General features: G+C 41.5%; 1 protein-coding gene across 1 annotated transcript in view; it reads right to left on the bottom strand.

Moving 5' to 3' along the window:
• mboat2a (membrane bound O-acyltransferase domain containing 2a) overlaps window positions 1–826 on the bottom strand; it is an 85,280-nt gene extending 84,454 nt beyond the window's left edge. The window contains exon 1 of the mRNA XM_038967762.1: window positions 607–826. Coding sequence (XP_038823690.1) covers window positions 607–690 — 84 coding nt within the window. The 5' untranslated portion in view covers window positions 691–826. The remainder of the gene's footprint in view (window positions 1–606) is intronic.
• Between the last annotated feature and the right edge of the window lie 23,712 nt (window positions 827–24,538).

Genomic DNA, 24,538 nt, shown 5'->3' with positions numbered 1-24,538 from the left:
TCTGACACGAATGGTGGTAGTCTAATCGCATTAAAATGAGAAGCGATTACCCAGGAGACATTGTATCAATATAATTGATTAAAGAGATGACGAATCAGGCCTACTCGGTTGAGAGGATTTTTCATTTGTAGACGATAATTGTAGACCAGTTTTGTCTGTTTGAAAAAAATGGAGTGGTTAAGCTACACGTTTTGCAACACTGACGCAGCCAAGCTGGAAATAGTGTTGAATGAATCTAACTTTCAATAAGCAAGGCCTATGTAACATTATTATACAGTTGACAATCCAAAACATTCAGTAATGCGTGAGGTAAAGCTAACCAATTCTCCAACCACTTCATAAATGTAAAGAATATTAGTAGGTCTAAGAAATTTTACAATAATGCAACAATCTCTAGTGAATTAAGTCTCTGACTTTCTGATTAAGACAGCATTCAATCAGGTTATTTCAGCTAGCACGCTACAATGTAGCTCTCGAAAACTAGGCGGCATTCTGATCGAGGGCTAGCTACAACGTATGCTCACCACTTCCTTCAGAAAACATGCTTCCTACAGTAACAAGTCAATGCCAAGGAGATAGAAACTAATTTAAATTCACAAATTTTACCTGGTCTAGCGGAAGATTGATTATCTCGCTTATGGGCTGCAGTAAATTGGAGCCAGTGCAGGACGATGTCGTTTCGGTAGCCATGATTGAGTCCGTGCTCCCCTTCGCCGTCGCAGATTCACTCTCCTCCGCTCATAAAGTGCTTTTGCTGCTGCGAAGGGGTACCAGGCTAGATGGTTGTCTTCTGCGTTTCAACACCACCAAAAGCCACAGTACCAACGACAACAAATACACTGTGGGCGGAGGTATATATTCCCAGCCCCCCATGACATCTCTGGGCCTATGGTGTGGAAAAAATGTTTTTAAGTGACCAATCAGATTTATGTGGATGGAGCAGAAACGATTATGTACATTTTTCCAAACGAATCAAATGCGGACGAATCAAATATCTCATGTGGACTCCTCCCATGCACATATGTGGCATTCCACTTGGAGAAGAGAATATGCATGTTTTTCGTTTTTATCCTTTTCCCTTTTTCTTTCAAAAAGTATAATGGATGTATATTATAGTCCAGTTGGGGTCGGTAATGCAACATATTGGATACCAACCGCCGTTAAACTTCGAAGAAGAAGAAGAAGAGAAATTGTGCTTTCAAGACAACTCGGAACGTTCAAGTAAAAATGTGCGAACGAATTTTGCATAGAGCTTCTTATTGGTTTATTCCGATACTTTCCAAGCATGAAACTCTGAGTTCATTGGTCCTTGGTCATTGGTGTGACATTTCCGAGTCTTGAGTTGTTTTGAGTACAGCGTTTCATTTTCTGCCATAAGGATGAACGTTCAGCAGAATAATTTTACAAAAATTATTAAAATGTCTGTTACAGTGTTACAGTATCAGGGAAATGTTTTTACTGTGTATCTTCTGCTTCCCCTCTATTGTTGTCCCATTGAGCTTGGTTTAATTTTTGGATGACCATATGAAACTATTACCTGCCAATACTGGTTTCATTTACTTATTTGCAATCTGTTTTGTCTCCAGGATGAAATCACGCTAAATTGAACATTTCAACTGCTACTGCTTTATTTGAGTGTAAACTACAGATTCAGCGCGTGATTTCCATCTGGTGGCAATTTTTAGACAAAAAAAAAACAAATCAATACATTGCAACAATGCTGACAAACAATGCTCTCCCCATAAACTGTGTAAGTGTTTATAATTGGACCCTCACTGAAAACGACAATATCGTCCAACGGGGTTATCACAAATTTGTTTCTGATGAATTGTATGTAATCTGAACTATTATTCTTGGCTGACGAGGTGATATGGGTATTTATATATTTTTTTCACCAGTTCAAGTAGAATTGAAATTACCATAATGGGAGAAGATACTCAGACTCTCTGGTAGCACTTAGTTTTATGATACAGAAATGACCAGGTATGTGGGTTACTTAGAAATGACATATTAAAGAGGCAATTACAACCTTAATTATAATCTATGAATTATTTATTTCTCCACTTTCCTCTGTACCAGTGGATACATGTCCAACTGACAGCAACAGGAATGATTGACATTTGACAAGGAAGTATGTCATGCTGCTTGTACAGACTGCACCCCCTCTTCCTCTGTACACAGCCCTATGAGACACACTAATTTGTAGCAGCACGCCAGTTGCCATGACACAGTTTTCTCCACTGAGATGAGCAGAGAAAAATCGCCGTGACTGTGGTGTTCCGAAGGGCATGATGGAGTTGCAAGTAGAAGGGAGGATTTTAAGTGGTCTCCAGGTTCATTCTGCTCTTAATATCTTAAGACATTTTGAGTTTTCAACTGAAATCTGTCATAGTGAGATCCTCGTTGGTATGGTGTAGTTATTTTCATTCAACTTGGCAAAGGGTAGATCCACAATAATAAATACTGCAATGTAGCTTGAGCACTAAGCAAATTATGAGACTTAATAGATTAGTGCTATTATTTCTAAGACAAGACATTTAACATGATGCTACTGTATATCCTGTTGTCTAGTCCCCTTACCCCTATACATATCTACCTCCATCACTCCAGTATCCCTGCACACGTAAATATGGTCTTGGAATTACTTTTTAAATGTTTCCTGTGTATATAGTATGCTTACTTACTTTATTCTGATTTCAAATTTCTTATTCTTATTTCTATTTTTTTTCTAGTAATACATAGTTATTGATTATTGCATTGTTGCATTGTTGGGTTTTGAGTTTGCAAGAAAGGCATTTCACTCTACTTTTGAATGTGACATTAAAACTTGAAACTAGGAACAGTAATACTTGCCACATTTCAGTTGTGTACTGATATAGAAATCCAATAGGGGGCACTACTTACAAGCATGTTCTAATGTGTTGCCATTACATCATCATGGCAGTGCAGAGGTGGATAAAAAAAAATATCTCTTCCCAGCAAGCACATAACCATCAGAACCATATGTTCCTTAGAGCTTGTTGAGAGCATGATTGTCCAATAATTATTTTGCATACAACCTTCCCACAACTTTTTGGGAACGGTACAGGATAGTTGCTTTGCGTTGGAACATTGTCAGCACATTGTCAGCACATTGGTATTTCATGGCTTTAATAGAATGCTTGCTAAAAGTTAAAACATGGTTACATTTAATTACATTTTTGTTAATGTTCTGAAATTGTTCAGAGAATGTTAAAAAACACTATTCTTCTGCTAGAATTTCAGTACTTCCGCAGAAAATTCCACAAAAGTTCCCATGTGCTTCTATTTAATGTCATATTTTTACAATATTCTGGGAACGTTCTCAAAAATGGTGTGACTTAAGCGGTTCTCAGAATATTCAGAGAATGTATGATTCTCTTTTGTCAATTCTTGGCAATATTCTGGGAAAGTAAAAAAAAAAAAAAAAAAATCCACACATGAAAGATCTATTGTTGAACTTTTGTATAATTTCAGCCAGTAGGTTTGAAAGTAGCATTCATGAGCCAAAAGTGCTCAACCAAAATTGTGTACTACATCACATACAGTACCAGTCAAAAGTTTTGAAAAACCTACTCATTCTAGGGGTTTTCTATATTTGAAATAACACATATGGAATCATGTAGTAAACAAAAAAGTGTTAAACAAATCAAAATAGATTTTACATTTTATATTATTCAAAGTAGCCACCCTTTGCCTTGATGACAGCTTTGCACACTCTTGGCTTTCTCTCAACCAGCTTCATGAGGTAGTCACCTGAAATGCATTTCAATTAACAGGTGTGCCTTGTTAAAAGTTCATTTGTGGAATTTCTTTCCTTCTTAATGCGTTTGAGACAATCAGTTGTGTTGTGACAAGGTATGGGTGGTATACAGAAGATAGCCCTATTTGGTAAAATACCAAGTCCATATTATGGCAAGAACAGCACAAATAAGCAAAGAGAGACTACAGTCCATCATTACTTTAAGACATGAAGGTCAGTGGTAACTCTGGGTCTTCCTTTCCTGTGGCGATCCTAATGAGAGTCAGTTTCACTATAGCGCTTGATGGATTTTGGGACTGCACTTGAAAAACCTTTCAAAGATCTTGATTTTTTTTTACATTGATGAAACTGGATCTCATGAGGATCACTACAGGAAAGGAAGACCCAGAGTTATCACTGACCTTCATGATAAGTTCATTATCCTCTGCACCTCAGATTGCAGCACAAATAAATACTTCACAGAGATCAAGTAACAGACACATCTCAACATCAACTATCAGAGGAGGCTGCGAGAATCAGGCCTTCATGGTTGAATTGCTGAAAGAAACCACTAACGAAGGACACCAATAATAAGAAGAGACTTGCTTGGGCCAAGAAACATGAGCAATGGAAATTAGAGCGGTGGAAATCTGTCCTTTGGTCTGAAGTCCAAATGTGACATTTTTGGTTCCAACCGCCATGTCTTTGTGAGACGCAGAGTAGGTGAACGGATAATCTCCGCATGTGTGGTTCCCACCGTGAAGCATGGAGGAGGTGGTGTGATGGTGCTTTGCTGGTGACACTGTCTGTAATTTATTTGGAATTCAAGGCACACTTAACCAGCATGGCTACCACAGCATTCTGCAGCGATACGCCATCCCATCTGGTTTGCGCTTAGTGAGACTATCATTTGTTTTTCAACAAGACAATGACCCAAAACACACCTCCAGGCTGTGTAAGGGCTATTTGACCAAGAAGGAGAGTGATGGAGTGCTGCATCAAATGACCTGGCCTCCACAATTATCTGACCTCAACCCAATAGAGATGGTTCTGGATGAGTTGGACCGCAGAGTGAAGGAAAAGCAGCCAACAAGTGCTCAGCATATGTGGGAACTCCTTCAAGACTGTTTGAAAAGCATTCCTCATGAAGCTAGTTGAGAGAATGCCAAGAGTGTGCAAAGTTGTCATCAAGGCAAAAGGTGGTTACTTTTTTGGTTACTACATGATTCCATATGTGTTATTTCGTAGTTTTGATGTCTTCACTATTATTCTACAATGTAGAAAATAGTACAAAATAAAGAAAACCCCTAGAATGAGTCCAAACTTTGGACTGGTACTGTATGTGCAGATATTTGCACCAAGTCTCGCTTTCTCCCTCACTCTGCCTGTGTCCACTAAGCCTTTGGCCCACCCTGCAATGTTATTGAATAACTGGGCAGGCCTTTCGCTAGCTTTCACTCAAATGGTAAGGGGCTGAAGCTTGCTGTCTGAAACTCGAAATACTATGGGACTGGCACACATGGGGACAGTATTTATGCTCGTAGATTCTGCATGTATGACCTACACATTGACACATCCAGACCAAAGCGGAAGCTTTAAAAAATACTTAATAGTCGCCAAAGTACCGTTCAATCTCTTTAACATCCGTTAGATCAGAATTCTCAGAACATGAAGAAAACGTTCCATAACAACCACAAGAGAACTTTAGTAACGTTCTAAGAATGTTATTTAAAAACATATACATTCCGTTCTCAGCGTCAAGAAGACGCTCTATCCTCTATCTTAAGTGTGTTGGCCTTGACCACTAATTGGCCACACCTGATCTTAATGAGTGCTTGTTTCCTTTGAAATGGGGTCTGTTTAAATAGACAAAAATTAACATGATTTTTCCCAGACCTAGAAAGTCATCCCTTGATGTGGTTTAAGCATTGTTGTGAACTCAGTAAATCAAATGTTTTTGTTTTTCAAAAAAAAAAATATAATAAGTGAAAAAAATGGGAAAACCAGAAAAAAGGGGAAATCCGAAAGCTGGAAAAAACAGAAGTAGGCAAAAAAACAAACACTGATTTTAAAAGGCCCGACCAACATTTTTTTGCTGTGCATGGCTTCACTTTTAAGTATGTGTTGTCCTGCAGTACAACATTTGGGGAAGGTTGAGGTCAGCTTTTTGTGCGCATGGTACATTTCTGGGATCTTTTATTTCAGCTCATGAAACATGGGACAGACACTTTACCTGTTGCGTTTATATTTTTGTTCAGAGTAATTTGATCTGAGAAATTAAGCTTATACTTTAATTGTTTTTAAAGCAGTGAGTCTGACGCTAAATAAAACATACAAAAGTTTATCCATTTTACAGTTGAAGTCGGAAGTTTACATATACCTTAGCCAACTACATTTACACTCAGTTTTTCACAATTTCTGACATTTAATACTCGTAAAATTCCCCTGTCTTATGTCAGTTAGGATCACCACTTTATTTAAAGAATGTGAAATGTCAGAATAATAGTAGAGAGAATGATTTATTTCAGCTTTCATTTCTTTCATCACATTCACAGTGGGTCAGAAGTTTACATACACTCAATCAGTATTCGGTAGCATTGCCTTTAAATTGTTTAACTTTTGTCAAACATTTCAGGTAGCCTTCCACAAGTTTCCCACAATAAGTTGGGTGAATTTTGGCCCATTCCTCCTGACAGAGGTGGTGTAGCTGAGTCAGGTTTGTAGGCCTCCTTGCTCACACACGCTTTTTCAGTTCTAACCCCAAATTTCTATAGGCTTGAGGTCAGGGTTTGTACCTTGACTTAGTTGTACCTTGACTTTGTTGTCTATAAGCCATTTTGCCACAACTTTGGAAGTATGCTTGGGGTCATTGTCCATTTGGAAGACCCAATGGCGAGAAAGCTTTAACTTCCTGACTGATGTCTTGAGATGTTGCTTCAATATATCCACATAATTTTCCTCCCTTATGATGCCATCTATTTTGTGAAGTGCACCAGTCCCTCCTGCAGCAAAGCACCCCCACAACATGACCCCCGTGCTTCACAGTTGGGATGGTGTTCTTCGGCTTGCAAGCCTCCCCCTTTTTCCTCCAAACATAACGATGGTCATTATGGCCAAACAGTTCTATTTTTGTTTCATCAGACCAGAGGACATTTCTCCAAAAATTACGATCTTTGTCCCCATGTGCAGTTGCAAACTGTAGTCTGGCTTTTTTATGGCGGTTTTGGAGCAGTGGCTTCTTCCTTGCTGAGAGGAGGCAGGTAGCTTCAGGTTATGTCAATATATGACTCGTTTTACTGTGGATATAGATACTTTTGTACCTGTTTCCTCCAGCTTCTTCAGAAGGTCCTTTGCTGTTGTTCTGGGATTGATTTGCACTTTTCGCACCAAAGTACGTTCATCTCTAGCAGACATTGTGGAGGTCTACAATTTTTTTTCTGAGGTCTTGGCTGATTTCTTTTGATTTTCCCATGATGTCAAGCAAAGAGGCACTGAGTTTGAAGGTAGGCCTTGAAATACATCCACAGGTACACCTCCAACTGACTCAAATTATGTCAATTAGCCTATCAGAAGCTTCTAAAGCCCTAGGACCATGCCTCAGGACTACCTGGCATGATGACTCCTTGCTGTCCCCAGTCCACCTGGCCGTGCTGCTGCTCCAGTTTCAACTGTTCTGCCTGCGGCTATGGAACCCTGACTTGTTCACCGGACGTGCTACCTGTCCCAGACCTGCTGTTTTCAACTCTCTAGAGACAGCAGGAGCGGTAGAGATACTCTCAATGATCGGCTATGAAAAGCCAACTGACATTTACTCCTGAGGTGCTGACTTGTTGCACCCTCGACAACTACTGTGATTATTATTATTTGACCATGCTGGTCATTTATGAACATTTGAACATCTTGACCATGTTCTGTTATAATCTCCACCCGGCACAGCCAGAAAAGAACTGGCCACCCCTCATAGCCTGGTTCCTTTCTAGGTTTCTTCCTAGGTTTTGGCCTTTCTAGGGAGTTTTTCCTAGCCACCGTGCTTCTACACCTGCATTGCTTGCTGTTTGGGGTTTTAGGCTGGGTTTCTGTACGGCACTTTGAGATATCAGCTGATGTAAGAAGGGCTATATAAATACATTTGATTTGATTTGATTACATCATTTTCTGGAATTTTCCAAGCTGTATAAAGGCACAGTCAACTTAGTGTATGTAAACTTCTGACCCATTGTGATACTATGAATTATAAGTGAAATAATCTGTCTGTAAACAATTGTTGGAAAAATTACTTGTGTCATGCACTAAGTAGATGTCCTAACTAACTTACCAAAACTATAGTTTGTTAACAAGACATTTGTGGAGTGGTTGAAAAATGAGTGTTAATGACTCCAACCTCAGTGTAGGTAAACTTCCGACTTCAACTGTATGTATGGAGCATAATGTATTTACTGTTTTATTCACATTTTCAAGTACTGGTGACAAATCATGCATTCTGATTCTTGTATAGATTGTAATGGACACTTATGATGTGTGTAAATAAAAAAAATGAAAAGGTTGAGCTAATTCTAAGCTAATTGCCAGCATGTTTGTTGACGTCATACAATGCTTTCTAGCTGTTATGTAAACGTCTGTCAGACCTTTTTTATATGTATTTAACACCTCAATCTTGCTCCATGGACTACTTCTTGCCTACTGCGGTGACATCAGACATGAAGTCACATGGACTAACCTTATGGAGCATTCTACTTTTCTAATGGGGGGGGGGGGGGGGGGGTTCTATGCTAATATCAAAATGTAATGTTCCAAATAGATACATATTCTCAATATTAACAAATATGCAAATAAGTACACAAATAATAATACTATAACAACGTGGATATTATAAAATGCTCTTTTCTATATTATGGCTCTTACATTTCCGGCCCCTGTAATGAACACGATGGGAGACAGAGAGCTGGTTTCAAGTACAGGGCGCAGCAGGTGTTTATTTGTAAGGGACCACAGGAGGAGGCAGGTAGCTGGGTCTAGGGGCAGGCAGAAGGTCATACACAGAGGGTCCAAAAAGGCAACAGTACAGGCAGGGAAAAGGCTAGTAACATCGTCCGGGAGATCAGGCAATAGGTTGATAACAGGAAAACCGATAAGCTAAAGTACAGGCAGGGAATAGGCATCGTTCTTGAGGCAGGCAAAAACTATCATACGCGGGAGGATTAAATTACAGGAAACCCAGCGCTCCGACTAGAAGTGTCACAAAAACTAACAATACGTCACAATGATGGGGTGCCTCGAACTGAACTAAACAGTGTGTGATAATGACATACATGTGTGTGAACAGGTGATCAGAATTCAGGTGATTGGGATCTGGAGAGTGAGCTGCATTCAGGGGATCTATTTGTTTGAGAGTGTGAGCTGGAAAGTGAACTGCGTTCAGGGGATCTACGTGTTTGAGAGTGTGAGTTGGAAGCAGACATTACAGCCCCAAATTGTCTAGGCGGGGAGCATACCAATTACTTAAAATTAACTTAAGACTAGAGCCATGAAACTCTAAATAAATCTAAACTAAAAAACCTGGTCTTGTGTTCTCAATTGTATTTTCCTTCTGTCAATTATTAACTTGTTTTTTTAGTGAGCTCTCACGCTGCTTCTTGTAGCGGACAGAGCTTAGGTGGGCTTGTCTGGTAACAAGCGGTCTTCTGGCAGGTCTGCCATTTTCTGCTCTTCAGCTTTGGCATGTAGTCTTCTGCAGAGAGGATTCTTCTCACTGTTGAGTTAGTGTTGGGAAACCAATACATCTGTCGCATCTTCACGAGCATGCGTTTCTGTCCAGTGTCCAACTTCTCTGTGGACGCGTTGAAGAATGAGAGTGGCAACTCAAAGGTCCTTAGACAGAATAGCTGGGTGTATAGCCTCCTCTTGCATAGCAGATTTATTCAGCTGTCCATCTACTCTTAATGCTCCATCTTGCAGAATAGGATCCAACCTGTAAATGTGACTACTTCTATTCATTTGTGTTTTCTTTCTGCAATGCTTTCATTTCTTCTGGATACTTCTGTCTCTGGTCGAAGCGGATTAGCTCAATCTCATCTTGGGCCAACTCTTCCACTGTAAGTGCTTTCTTATCCAGTGTTGTTTTCTATTTCTGCATGTGCTGCTTCTGCTTCTCAGGGTCACTCTCAGACTGTATCCAGTCTTCACTCTTGATGAAGTGTCAAACCTCTTGAAGCTTGATCCGCTGGGTTCACTGAGGTGTTGACATTCCTCCACTGAGTTGGTTCTGTAGCCTAGCAGCAATCCTGTTGGCCGCGAAGATCCTGAAATGTGCAGTTTCAATCTCAATGTACTTCAGCAACGTAGTGCTCTCTGTCCAGAAGACAGACTCTTTGATCGGGACTTGTAGTTCTTGCCTCAGAATCTTGTCAACTTTGACTGTGACGACAGCTGCCATCAGCTCCATCCTGGGGATAGTGATCTGTTTCAGAGGCACTACTCTAGATTTTCCCATCAGGAAGGAACAGTGCTTCTTGCGTTCTTTATTCATCAGCAAAAGGCACACTACCTTTCAAAAGTTTGGGGTCACTTAGAAATGTCCTTGTTTTTGAAAGAAAAGCAAATTTTTTGTCCATTAAAATAACATCAAATTGATCAGAAATACAGTGTAGACATTGTTAATGTTGTAAATGACTATTGTAGCTGGAAACGGCATATTTTTAATGGAATATCTACATAGGCGTACAGAGGCCCATTATCAGCAATCATCACTCCTGTGTTCCAATGGCACGTTGTGTTAGCTAATCCAAATGTATAATTTTAAAAGGCTTATTGATCATTAGAAAACCCTTTCGCAATTATGTTAGCACAGCTGAAATCTGATTAAAGAAGCAATAAAACTGGCCTTCTTTAGACTAGTTGAGCATCTGGAGCATCAGCATTTGTGGGTTCGATTACAGGCTCAAAATGGCCAGAAACAAGACCTTTCTTCTGAAACTCGTCAGTCTATTCTTGTTCTGAGAAATGAAGGCTATTCCATGTGAGAAATTGCCAAGAAACTGAAGATCTCGTACAACGCTGTGTACTACTCCCTTCACAGAACAGCGCAAACTGGCTCTAACCAGAATAGAAAGAGGAGTGGGAGGCCCCGGTGCACAATTGACCAAGAAGACAAGTACATTAGAGTGTCTAGTTTGAGAAACAGACGCCTCACAAGTCCTCAACTGTCAGCTTCATTGAATAGTACCCGCAAAACACCAGTCTCAACGTCAACAGTGAAGAGGCGACTCCGGGATGCTGGCCTTCTAGGCAGATTTGTAAAGAAAAAGCCCAATCTCAGACTGGTGAATAAAAAGAAAAGACGGGCAAAAGAACACAGAAACTGGACAGAGGAACTCTGCCTAGAAGGCCAGCATCCCGGAGTCGCCTCTTCATGGTTGACGTTGAGACTGGTGTTTTGAGGGTACTACATCATGTTAAAGAAATCACACCAAAGTATTACAGTTAATACCTGTTGTAGCCTTTAGCTAACAAACCAGACAGAATCCCCCCCCACCCACACACACACACACATCCTCACTGTCTATGATCCTAGTTTGTAGACCAATGACCTGAAGCTGAGAAACCCACAGATCAGTGGTATGTGTTGTTTTGTTTCGTCATGAGGGAACGGTGAATAGCCTCCATACAGATGCGCTTCGGATAAAAAGGGCAACAGCTGCCTTCAAGATGGCCAAGAAATGCTTTAAGGATGCTTTAAGGATGACTTAAGACTTAAGTCAAGAGGCACACTTCTTCCTATAAACGGATAATTGAGTGATTATGTAGCCAAATGTGTTGTAGACTATGTATTGTGATGTTATAATGTCTGACCCATTTGGACAAACACCTTTTCACCCATTGAACATATGGCTTCCCCAGTACAAGCAGAATACAGAATACTGAACACCCTGTAATGCACGGTATCATCTGTGTAAGCTTAACTCAAACAGCTTGGAACATCATTCCATCCTGTATATTCTCATCATTGTGGAAGTGAGCCAGACTGGCACAGCATGATTGGCATCCCTATGCCCATATTACTGTAATATTACTGTAATCACACCACATGGCATCTGAATCTGTTTCCCATATACTCCACCAAGGAGGTACAAACATATTTTAGTTGTCCATGACATCAGTGATGTTCTAAGTAAATATATGCCTCAGTTGCTAGGGGTTACCACTGAGCTCACACCTGCTTTGCATACGTACAGGCCCACGGAGGCCAACTGCAGAATGAGTGGAGGAGAGAGGTGAGGATTGCGGGAGGAAGAAGAGGGGGGAGGTCTTAATATTGGGCCAGTAACTCAGCAGATTATGGGCGGGTTCCTCTGCTCAGGCATTGCTGACGGCTCACAACACCTGGATACAGTGGGGCAAAAAAGTATTTAGTCAGCCACCAATTGTGCAAGTTCTCCCACTTAAAAAGATGAGAGAGGCCTGTAATTTTCATCATAGGTACACTTCAACTATGACAGACAAAATGAGGAAAAACAATCCAGAAAATCACATTGTAGGATTTTTTATGAATTTATTTGCAAATTATGGTGGAAAATAAGTATTTGGTCACCTACAACCAAGCAAGATTTCTGGCTCTCACAGACCTGTAACTTCTTCTTTAAGAGGCTCCTCTGTCCTCCACTCGTTACCTGTATTAATGGCACCTGTTTGAACTTGTTATCAGTATAAAAGACACCTGTCCACAACCTCAAACAGTCACACTCCAAACTCCACTATGGCCAAGACCAAAGAGCTGTCAAAGGACACCAGAAACAAAATTGTAGACCTGCACCAGGCTGGGAAGACTGAATCTGCAATAGGTAAGCAGCTTGGTTTAAAGAAATCAACTGTGGGAGCAATTATTAGGAAATGGAAGACATACAAGACCACTGATAATCTCCCTCGATCTGGGGCTCCACGCAAGATCTCACCCCGTGGGGTCAAAATGATCACAAGAACGGTGAGCAAAAATCCCAGAACCACACGGGGGGACCTAGTGAATGACCTGCAGAGAGCTGGGACCAAAGTGAATGAAGTGAAGCCAGGGACTCAAATCCTGCAGTGCCAGACGTGTCCCCCTGCTTAAGCCAGTACATGTCCAGGCCCGTCTGAAGTTTGCTAGAGAGCATTTGGATGATCCAGAAGAAGATTGGGAGAATGTCATATGGTCAGATGAAACCAAAATATAACTTTTTGGTAAAAACTCAACTCGTCGTGTTTGGAGGACAAAGAATGCTGAGTTGCATCCAAAGAACACCATACCTACTGTGAAGCATGGGGGTGGAAACATCATGCTTTGGGGCTGTTTTTCTGCAAAGGGACCAGGACGACTGATCCGTGTAAAGGAAAGAATGAATGGGGCCATGTATCGTGAGATTTTGAGTGAAAACCTCCTTCCATCAGCAAGGGCATTGAAGATGAAACGTGGCTGGGTCTTTCAGCATGACAATGATCCCAAACACACCGCCCGGGTAACGAAGGAGTGGCTTCGTAAGAAGCATTTCAAGGTCCTGGAGTGGCCTAGCCAGTCTCCAGATCTCAACCCCATAGAAACTCTTTGGAGGGATTTGAAAGTCCGTGTTGCCCAGCAACAGCCCCAAAACATCACTGCTCTAGAGGAGATCTGCATGGAGGAATGGGCCAAAATACCAGCAACAGTGTGTGAAAACCTTGTGAAGACTTACAGAAAACGTTTGACCTCTGTCATTGCCAACAAAGGGTATATAACAAAGTATTGAGATAAACTTTTCTTATTGACCAAATACTTATTTTCCACCATAATTTGCAAATAAATTAATTAAAAATCCTACAATGTGATTTTCTGGATTTTTCTTTCTCATTTTGTCTGTCATAGTTGAAGTGTACCTATGATGAAAATTACAGGCCTCTCTCATCTTTTTAAGTGGGAGAACTTGCACAATTGGTGGCTGACTAAATACTTTTTTCCCCCACTGTAGGTATTTCTGTATCAGCTAACCACATCATATGTTATAGCAATCTGTCAGTCGATGACATGGCATGCAACCATTGGTTGATGCATGCCATGTCTGAGCAGGGGAGCGCAACCTATTTCTGTGTGTGTGTGTGTGTTTGTGTGTGTATGTGTGTGTGTGTGTGTGTGTGTGTGTCTGTGTGTGTGTCAAAGGAGGCTGGTGTTAGGACCTATAGGAGGATGGGCTCATTGTAATGGCTGAATGGAATAAATGAAGCAGTTTCCATATCTTTGATGTGTTTGATATCGTTCCATTTATACCATTCCAGTCTTTACAATGTGCTCGTCCTCCTATAGCTCCTCCCACCAGCTCCCTCGTGTATGTGTGTGTGTGTGTGGGGGATGATGTGTGTGTGTATATGTACGCGAGAAAGAGTTCCTATCTCAGTGTGAGTTTGTCCAAATCTCAGAGTTCGTGAGTGTGTGAAAATCCACATTCCCAGTAAGTCAGAGGGAGAGGTTACTAAATTATTTAGCCATCGGGGTCTATCTATCAGGTTCACTGCAGGTCTGAGAGAAGTGCAACAGTAGAATGAAGAGTCTATCAAATCTAGCCTACATAAAACCTCTCTCATGTCATTATCAAGTAGGACGAGGGTGGGCATACTTTGATGTACTGTATATTGACATGCTGAATTGTATTAGTGTTGAGGTGTCAACAGGAATATATAAAAGTACTAGGGTACAATTGGGCTTCCTGTTTGAACGCAGACGTTGTGTTCTGAATATAAATTGTTAATTTGTACAAGGAGATATTCTTTTTCAACACCCCATCTCACATTTTCACATTCTCATTCAAATCCTCTGGGCAGATCTGGGTGTAAAGTATTTTTGACTCATTTAAGTGCCTTGATAATTAATTAATATAAAAACCCACTGGATTCCATCTTGTTTCTTCTCCCAGATGCTGACATCTGCTTCTAAATACCCGTTATGTACTACAGGCCTTTCATAATCACAATTAAACATGAATTAAAAGATGTCTTCATGACATAGCCACCTCACACACATTCATTATTACTGCCCATTCTGTTGTCGTTTTGTATGGTTCTATCTTGAGAACACTGGCTGCCAATTATATCCTGCAACACAGAGAGACACACAGAGACCAGGTTCTTTGAGTTGGCATCACCATGGCAACATCCCCCAAGCTCCACAACACAAACCTTCATCAATGCTTCATTGTGTCTTTTGAAACACCCCACCCAGGGGCCGAGAGTTTGAGTGTGTGGTGAGAGAGGAGAGTCCAGCGAGAGCTTTAAAGGCCAGAGAAGTACATGTACGAGTGATGACTGGCTTTTAGTAAGATCCTACTCATCTCTATAATAGACAGAGACACAGACGCACCGCCTGGGATTAACAGCCCTGACAATGACAGTCTGAGGGCCTTTACAGAGTGTGGTGGTGTGGTGGTTGGTGGGGTAGTGTGTGTGTGTGTGTGTGTGTGTGTGTGTGTGTGTGTGTGTGTGTGTGTGTGTGTGTGTGTGTGTGTGTGTGTGTGTGTGTGTGTGTGTGTGTGTGTGTGTGTGTGTGTGAGAGAGAGAGAGAAAGCTTCTTGCATTTAAGAAGTTATTGCCGGTCACTGAATCACAAACAAAACCGATACTAAGCGTTTACAATTCTAGTGTACAATACAGTATTTTTGTCTACTGACTTGCCAAAAAAAACAATAATAGACCTGACCCTAATTCTACTATTGCTATAGGTCAAGAATGCCCAAATAAATTCCTTCATTCGCTGTGAATTACATCTGTTACACAGCGCCTCCACTGACCCTAAAATGAAGGACAGGGTCATTCAGCTCGCATTCCTTATATAGTAAAGAAACAGTGAAAAAGAGAGTGAGGCAAAAAGAAAAGAGGGGTTTCCAGGACAACCCGGCCTCTCCAGGGAAACTTTTTTTTTTAGGGATGAGACAGGAAGTGTCTTTGTGTCGGACACAAATGTCGGCCAGAGGTCACTCACTGTACCAGGTCTCAGAATAGAACAGGACTATGCCACAGAGATGGACACGTTGTTAATTTTGTGTCTGTCTGCAACTCCTCATGTCTGAAAATCATGATACAGTGTGACAATTTGCTCTTCCGCCATCATCCATCCTTCATCCTCCAATTTTCCACTAACAATGTCTGCGTACACTGAGTGTACAAAACATTAAGAGCACCTTTCCATGACATAGACTGACCAGGTGAATCCAGGTGAAAGCTATGATCCCTTATTGGTGTCACTTGTTAAATCCACTTCAATCAGTGTAGATGAAGGGGAGGAGACAGGTTAAAGAATGATTTTGAAGTCTTGAGACATGGATTGTGTATGTGTGCCATTCAGAGGGTGAAAGGGCAAGACAAAAGATTGAAGTGCCTTTGCATGGGGTATGGTAGTAGGTGCCAGGCACACCTGTTTGAGTGTGTCAAGAACTGCAACCCTGCAGAGTTTTTGGGAAACTCAGCTGTTTCCCATGTGCATGAAGAATGGTCCACCTCCCAAAGGACATCCAGCCAACTTGACACAACAGTGGGAAGCATTGGAGTCAACATGTGCCAGCATCCCTGTGGAACACTTTCGACGCCTTGTAGAGTCCTTACCACAACTAATTAAGGCTGTTCTGAGGGCAAAATGGGGTACAACTCAATAAGGTGTTCCTAATGTTTTGTACACTCAGTGTATTTCTACTGAGCAAGCACTGCCTGATCACTCTAATAGTCCTTTCATCTCCAGGGGATTTATTCTTCAGGAGGAGCACATTAGATAGGCTATTTTGTCTGACCTGCGGGAGCCAATTAGGTCTCTCATCTAGGCGACATCGTCCAATCAATGAGGTCCCAGATTACATTGAGGCCACTCTGGTTGTTTAAGACATGAAAACACGCTGTGTGTCCAAATATCGATTCCAACGTAAATCTATGAAATAATAGATGGCAAAAATAGTCTGCTTGCCTAGTAATATAGAGTGTAGTATCAGCTTTGGTATTGGGACTCAGTGTGTTGAGCTCATTGTGGCGTTTGACAACCAGAGGAAGGAGAGAAGATACCACACACTACAAATCAGCCCCACACTGGCCCAGGCTAAAGACAGAGCTGTGATTTTCCCACACCAACAGCACATTTGAAAAGAGATTGTTTAAGTGCATACACCACCATCTATTTTTGTGAAGGAAAAATGAACCCCTTTAAGCTCTTTGTTTGTTAGCTGCCCGCAGTAGGCAGAAGGGAGGGACAGTCAGCATTCACTTTCCTTGAACCTGACCTCATCTCCCCCCTCGCTCGCTCTGTCTGTCTGTCTGTCTGTCTGTCTGTCTGTCTGTCTGTCTGTCTGTCTGTCTGTCTGTCTGTCTGTCTGTCTGTCTGTCTGTCTGTCTGTCTGTCTGTCTGTCTGTCTGTCTGTCTGTGTCTCTTTCCCTCCCTTTCTCCCTCTCCCTCCTTCTTCCATCCCTCTCTCCCTCCCTCCTTCCTTCTTTCACCCTAGAAATGGCCCTGTTAATTCAAGAACAAAACAAATGCCTGTACGTCACATGAGGCTGCTGAGGGGAGGACGGCTCATAATAATGGCTGGAATGGAGTGAATGGAATGGCATCAAACACATGGAAACCATACGTTTGAAGTGTTCGATAGCATTCCATTTACATCCGTCCCAGCTATTACTAAGAGCCCATCCTCCCCAATTAAGGAACATCAACCGCCTGTGCTGTAATCTCGCTTTTCCCGGAAGCCATTCCTCTCCTTGCCACAGCAGAGGAGCAGCATATTCTCAGACTCATTGCATTGCAGGTGCTGTTGCCGCCATGTGTGAATCTGTATTCATGCCCTGGAGGGATGGGAAAAAGAGAATGTGTCAAACCAAGCCAACCACCCCAGAAAACATGTCCTCATTATCCTGATACCCCTGGGTAGGAGAGGACATAATGACCCCCGCAGCAACAACTTTACCACTAGCAAGCACTGCAGAGTGGGCTCACAATACATGCAGACTGGGAGGGAGGGGAGTGGATGTGTGAGCAGACCCAAATTTAAGGATGCACCTTACCTTCCCTTAATTGCCCTTAATTACTCAAAGAAGCATCTCCTGCTGACTTTCCTGGATTGTTTTTGTGAGAGTTCTGCAGGTTTTAAGAGTCCTGACTACAAAATAAAAGTCCCCAACTAAGTAACAAAATGTGTGTTTGGCTGGGTAGCCCAGGACTGTTCATGAAAGTCTGCAGTTAGGTAAACATATTAGGATAAAATGACAGCTCAATACTTTTTTTATTCAAGGTGACTTACAATGGGATCAATATTCCAATACTACTGTGGCTTATCATACTGGATCTTCCTTATCTAGCCTTTTGTGTGTTACTCCTTTAATTAATGCTATATAGCCAGATAAAGCACAGGGTTGGTAATGCAGGCTGCTGTGTTTTGTTGCTATATCTAGTGGGTGCTAAAATACCACTCTTTTTCACTTTTGTCTTTAATACATTGGCATATTTCAGATAGCGTCTACGGTATCTAATATCTATGGAAATATCTATGGTATTCTGCAAAACATTTTCTCCAATGTTGAGAGGGCTACTATATCTAATCTTCTCATTCTCCAAGTGGGAGGTGCCAACCTTGTCACACGTTATCAATCATTGAGCACATGTTTTTTCGTGACTAACACATCCATAGAGGCAAATCATACTTTTCCATCAACGTTCCTGAGCGTAAGGGCTTTCCTTTACCCACACTCTAAACCCCCTCACTCTAAAATATCTGACTGAACTCACACGTTTACGTCTATGAAATCTCCACCGAGGATTCTACTAACACGTTCAGTTCATATGCTGGGTTAGCGTCCTCGGGAAATGTAGTGGTGGGAGGATTGTTACTAAAGGCTATTTGAAGCATTACCCAGCAGGGCCACCACTGTCCTCTGACTCAAATGAATGAACAACGTGCCCCAGAGATACACGTTCATCTTTCACATCCATCTCAGCGGATCCCTTCTTTCATACACCAATTCAAATGCATCCCAGTTCGAATCAATCTGCCTTCCTTTGCTTTGGTAGTGGGGCTTTCTGGGAATTTCTCTATGACAGGTTGCAACTTAGGGAGTTCACAGAACTGTCAGTGTTCTGATACGGGTTTATAGTTAAGCTGATTCAGTCCAAGCTTACAAAGCAATCTGCTCACAAACGGTTAACCAGGATTACACTCAATTAAAGTGAATGGAGTCAGCAGCCGTGGTTGTAGCCCGATAGTCCTCCCCAAAGTCTTACCCATTTCTGCAATTGGCTGCATGTCAGAGAGCATATTGAAAAGGTCTGCCCCTCTAGGACCCATGATGTACTTCTACTGTGGTACAGCATGTGCTCAAACTGGATTTGATATTGAGAGTGGGATGGAGCCATGTCCTGTTTTGCATTCTTTGCTATATAAGCAGACTAGAATGTTCTGGCACAATGTCTGTCTGTCACCACTGCCTGTCTTCTCTGATATATGACATTTGCCACTTCCCGTGATTAAAAGCAACCCCCATCCAAATGACAACAAATGGACTTAGAGTGTATATGGGGAGACAGCGGAGGTACTGTACCTTCCAGCTCCCTCTGCCTCCCTTTATTAATCTCATGAAGATAGTGGTCTCGCTGTCATGAATATTGAGTTGCAGCTTACGAAATATAGCATCGCAATGAAAGATTGGTTTCCAAGGTGTTACCATGCGAGACAAAAAGTGGGTGAATCTTCAAATAATAATTTACAAAATGTCCATATATGTGTAAATGACAAATAAATGACTTGTCATTTGTGTTTAACAACCATAAAGGAACAGCAACTCATGGTTCAGAGGCATACGCAAAGTTATATGAGCCCTTTGAAGTTTCATAATTCTGTGTATTATACTATCAGCATTTCAGATGACCAAATCTATTGCTGAAATACTACTAGTATAACAAATATACTACCAGTATACTACAGAGTATACAAAACATTAAGAACCAGGAGAAAGGTGACATCCAAGTGAAAGCTATGATCCCTTATTGATGTCACTTGTTAATTCCACTTCAATCAGGGCAGATGAGGGGGAGGAGACAGGGTTAAAGAAGGATTTTTTAAAGCCTTGTGACAATTGAGACATGCATTGTGTATGTGTGCCATTCAGAGGGTGAATGGGAAAAACAAAAGATGGAAGTGCCTTTGAACGGGATATGGTAGTAGGTGCCAGGCGCACCAGTTTGTGTCACGAACTGCAACGCAGCTGGGGGTTTCAAATCAAATCAAATTGTATTGGTCGCATACACATATTTAGCAGATGTTATTACAGGTATAGCGTAATGCGTGTGTTCTTAGCTCCAACAGCGCAGTAACATCGAACAACACACAACAATACATACGATATTAGGAAGGTGTTTCTAATGTTTTGTACACCCTGGGTATATCATTATACCGAATGTGTTACTGAGCTGCATTGTGTAGTGTGCTGTAGCTCACGAACAGGTGCTAGTTAGTTGATTGCATTCCAGGGTTGTGAGTGAGAGGATTCCCTGGGTGGGGGTTAGGAGGAGATGAAGTGTGGGGGTGGGGTATGTAACTAGGAGACAAAGAGATAATGGGGAGGGTTGACATGTTCCCCTGTCAGAGAATAGTAAAGGACTGAGGCACCCTATATGCCTGGGCTTGTGGGAACGAATCCTCTGGGAAATCATAATGACAATACCATTTAGACATTACCCCAGGATGATGTCATTGGGAGTCTATTGCACACTTCCTGATGTTCAGGTCTTAGAGATGGCTTTCGTGGCTTTCAATAATGTGGTTTTAAGCAGTGAATCAATTAAGTAATCCAATGGCTTGATGTCCTTGATGTTTCAAGTTTAAGTGAGACTGAGAGTAGTCAGTCAGAAGCTTTCAGTTTTACACACACAAGTGCACGGAATTAGACCTAGAGCAGCGTTTCCAAAACTCTGTCCTCGGGATGCACGTTTTGGTTTTTGCCCTAACACTACACAGCTTATTCAAAGGATCAAAGCTTGATGATTAGTTGATTATTTCAATCAAATGGGTAGTGCTAGGGCAAAAAACAAAACGTGCACCCCTCGGGGTCCTGAGGACGGAGTTTGGGAAACCCTGATCAAGAGGTTAAAATGGACAAAGCTGTCAAATAAAAGTTTATCAATTCACTTCACTGTTTAGAAGTGGTAAAAATCGAAGAGAATGACATCATCGATCATAACATGCAACAAACGGAGTCCTCGGGAATTGTAATTCGCTTCTGAGAGAGTGCAAGAAACAATTGTATCTTTTACCTGCAAACTGAATTACTATTGATTAGGCAAGCTGTAATCAAAGCTGACCTATGCCCTAATTGACATTAAGCAGTTAATCCCATATTGAGTTGAAGATAGCAAAGCAGTCAGCGTCGGATCAATGTGACAAACAGGCAGAGATAATACTAGAGCAGAGATGTTGTAACCTTTTTACAACCACAAATTTGATAGGGGACACATTGAAATCCCGCCTGAGGATTGTGGATCTTATTACTTATTACTATTACTTATTACTATCTTATTATTACTCTTATTACAAAATACATCATCAATCAATGTTTATTCACTTATAGTCACAGTTAGTGTAATAACACTGTTGACAATGATAACAAGAGGTAGGGGGATTAATAAGTAAGTTCTGAGTATGAAGATACAAGCTGATCTGTCGAAGAAGCAAGCAGGAAAATAATGATGACCCGAAGACATCCCATTTCAGGCACCACCATCTGTGAGTTATTAAAATAGAGCTCACTGTCAAACCAGCCTGCTTATACCTCTGTCTTCTCTCTGCAAGGCGTTCGCACCACACAGAGACTTTGTGGAGTGCAGAGGTGGAGGGAAAGTAAGAGAAAGTAGCATTGGGTTAAAAATAGGTTTCCTCTAAGATTACAGGGGTTTTCAGAATAGCATTAAAAAAAAAAAAAAAATGAACTACCCCCCTCTTCTGTTTCCCACAGTATAGTTCCATTGTCCTATGACCTTGAAGAGACAGAGAGCCCATTCAATTCATGCATACATTTTGTCCATTTATCTAGCAAGCATTGCTTTAGCCTGCCAACAAAACAACATATTTAATCCATCGAAAGGCCAACACAATTGTCTGTCAGGCTCTTTCAGAGTAGCTAGGCATTCTTATTTACTGTGGCAATCATACCTTCCTCATGTTCATGCAAAAGTGATAATGTTCAAAATGAGAGCACATACTGTAATATTATGTTCTTTATATGTAATATCAACTTGTTAACATTCTATTTGAAAGTGGAATATGATTGTGTGGTTCTTTCACCTGTTAGTTACACAATACTGGGTATGAATGAAGCCCTGACAGTGGAATGAGGAAAAAGTGACATTACAACCATCTAGAGCACAGGTGTCAAACTCATTCCACGGAGGGCCGAGTGTCTGCGGGTTTTCGCTCCTCCCTTGTACTTGATTGATGAATTAACATCACTAATTAGTTAGGAACTCCCCACACCTGGTTGTCTAGGGCTTTATTGAAAGGAAAAACCAAAAACCTGCAGACACTAGGCCCTCCGTGGAATGAGTTTGACACCCCTGATCTAGAGCATTGCTTTGGCATGATGTTAGTTTCCCATAACAAGGAAGTACCAAGTCAATGAAACTACATTGGATGTGTGGGCTTTCTCTGACCAGAATCTGAAGACAGAGTGTACCAGAACCCTACCCTATGGGTCTGCCTTTTCAATTTAGGACACAATGGTATCATGAACATTCTTGCCAAGGAACCTTTAATACAGAATTCCGTCTGCTTTTGGTTACTGTTCTGTGAGTCTGCAGCTGTCTCTGGATCCTAGTTTCTGTGTAAGAAATACTCTATACTGTATACATGTGAATGATGTATCTCTATACTGCAGTAGGATGTCATGTTACAGCTATGTCACTATTCCTCACCTTATTTTGAAATAAGAAAGCAGTTTGGCATACACTATGATGTCAAATGAAATGCAGAATCAAGGGATTGTTGAACGTGTGTTCAGGGCACATTTGAAATTCAAATGTCAAAGAAACTCTCCTCCAGCAGTGCCAATACGTTTTGTCATACATGGATATCTGCTAGAGCAAACAGAGTTGGCTTTCCGATTTGATATTCAGAGCGCCTGTTGTTTGGATTCACCTCGGATCCATAATGAGGATGCCCACCGACTAATAAACAATCTTGTGTTAGGTTTATTAAGCAGACTGGCAGCTTCTGACTTGGAAGCTCTTCATGAGCATTGGCAAAAACTTGGCCGTAGAAGACAACAGCAAAACATTGAGGCTTCACAATATTGATACTGGTTTTAATCCAAGACTATATACATGATATGTTGGCTAGAAGAAAAGCTTGCCCCATAGCTTCATTTTCAAACTTTCGATGGGCCTACACAGGGACGGAAAGTAATCTAGGGCCCAGAGTTTCCCGGTGAGGTGATGTGGTCAAGAAAACCCCTGGTCTATACAGAGCAGAGTGAATGATGATCCTTACGACCATATCCCAGAGCGTGACTATGTATAACAATACGAAAGGATGTTAATAATCAAGGGGGAGTGTGGCTACCTTTGGCCACAGCGCTGTAACTCTGGGTAGCAGATGTTCACTGGGGTTGTGCTGAACGCAGCCCAGTGTTGTGGGTCTCTATTTATAAACGGTGGCGGTCCCGCCGAGGTTGAATGAAACAGGGAACGTCAGCAGATTCTTCATCACAAAGCCCAGGAAAAACACAAGCGTTAGGGAGCTGAGTGAACCACAGTGTAGGAGAGACTATTCAAAACACCTCAATGTATAAGGACGGAGCTGCTTTTTTAATACTCAGCTATGTTTGGGGTAGAATATGAAACTTTCATGTCTATTTCTGGGTTGTTTCTCATACAAAACCTGTCATTGTTTTCTCTCATGAGAATACTCTGCTCACTGTTTCGTGGCAGTGCTAATGCGGCTAGTTATAATTGGTGTATGCTTTTCTTGTGGCGATAATAGTCCTCTTCTAATGATCATTTTAATTAGTATTTTGTTGCGACGCAGCAGGGTGTAACGCTAGCATTGACATGGTAGAAACTCCTTGTCAGTGTTACATTAGTACATTTATGTTTCTTGCATTGATTCCAATACTCGGCTTCCCTCCATAACCAAAGGTGGACACAAAGAGGAAGCGGGGAACATGATGAGGACGTGAACTGGAAGTGGTCATCGTGTCGTAGGAACCTTAGGTAAAGCCTTGAGGTCTGCCTGTCTGTGTCTGTGTCTGCCTGTCTGTCTATCTCTCTTTCCTTCTCTCTGCATCTCTCTCAATCCTTCTACCTACCTACCTACCTCTTTCTCTCTTCGCTCTTGGTGAATTATGCCTACTGAAATGACAGAAATAGTCCATCAGGAATAGGGCTGACATTACAACGTTGAAGTCAACCTGCTCTCCGGAGCCCTACAACAGATTGGTGTTATCATACATTCTGATACACATTCCACAATAAAATAATAATGAAACGAGAGGGGAATAGACATCTTTTTTGAGAGGACTATTTTCTCATGGCAGACAGGCAATAATCTAGAGAACTACACGAATATGAATAACAGACAGAAGCTGCCATGACGGATCCCATGCTTGACAACCAGTTCTACACAGCACAACACAGCCACCTGCTCATCTGAAGATAAGGGTTTAAAATGCAAGTCTCCAAAGGATTGTTTGGACATAGCATTGTCAAAAGGAGGCTCTTGTGATAAAGACTCAAATATGCATTTTCTGTATTCAACACCGTATTCA

Source organism: Salvelinus namaycush, chromosome 28 (assembly GCF_016432855.1).
Source record: "Salvelinus namaycush isolate Seneca chromosome 28, SaNama_1.0, whole genome shotgun sequence".
NCBI lineage: Eukaryota > Metazoa > Chordata > Actinopteri > Salmoniformes > Salmonidae > Salvelinus > Salvelinus namaycush.
This window is presented reverse-complemented; position numbering and strand designations above follow the sequence as displayed.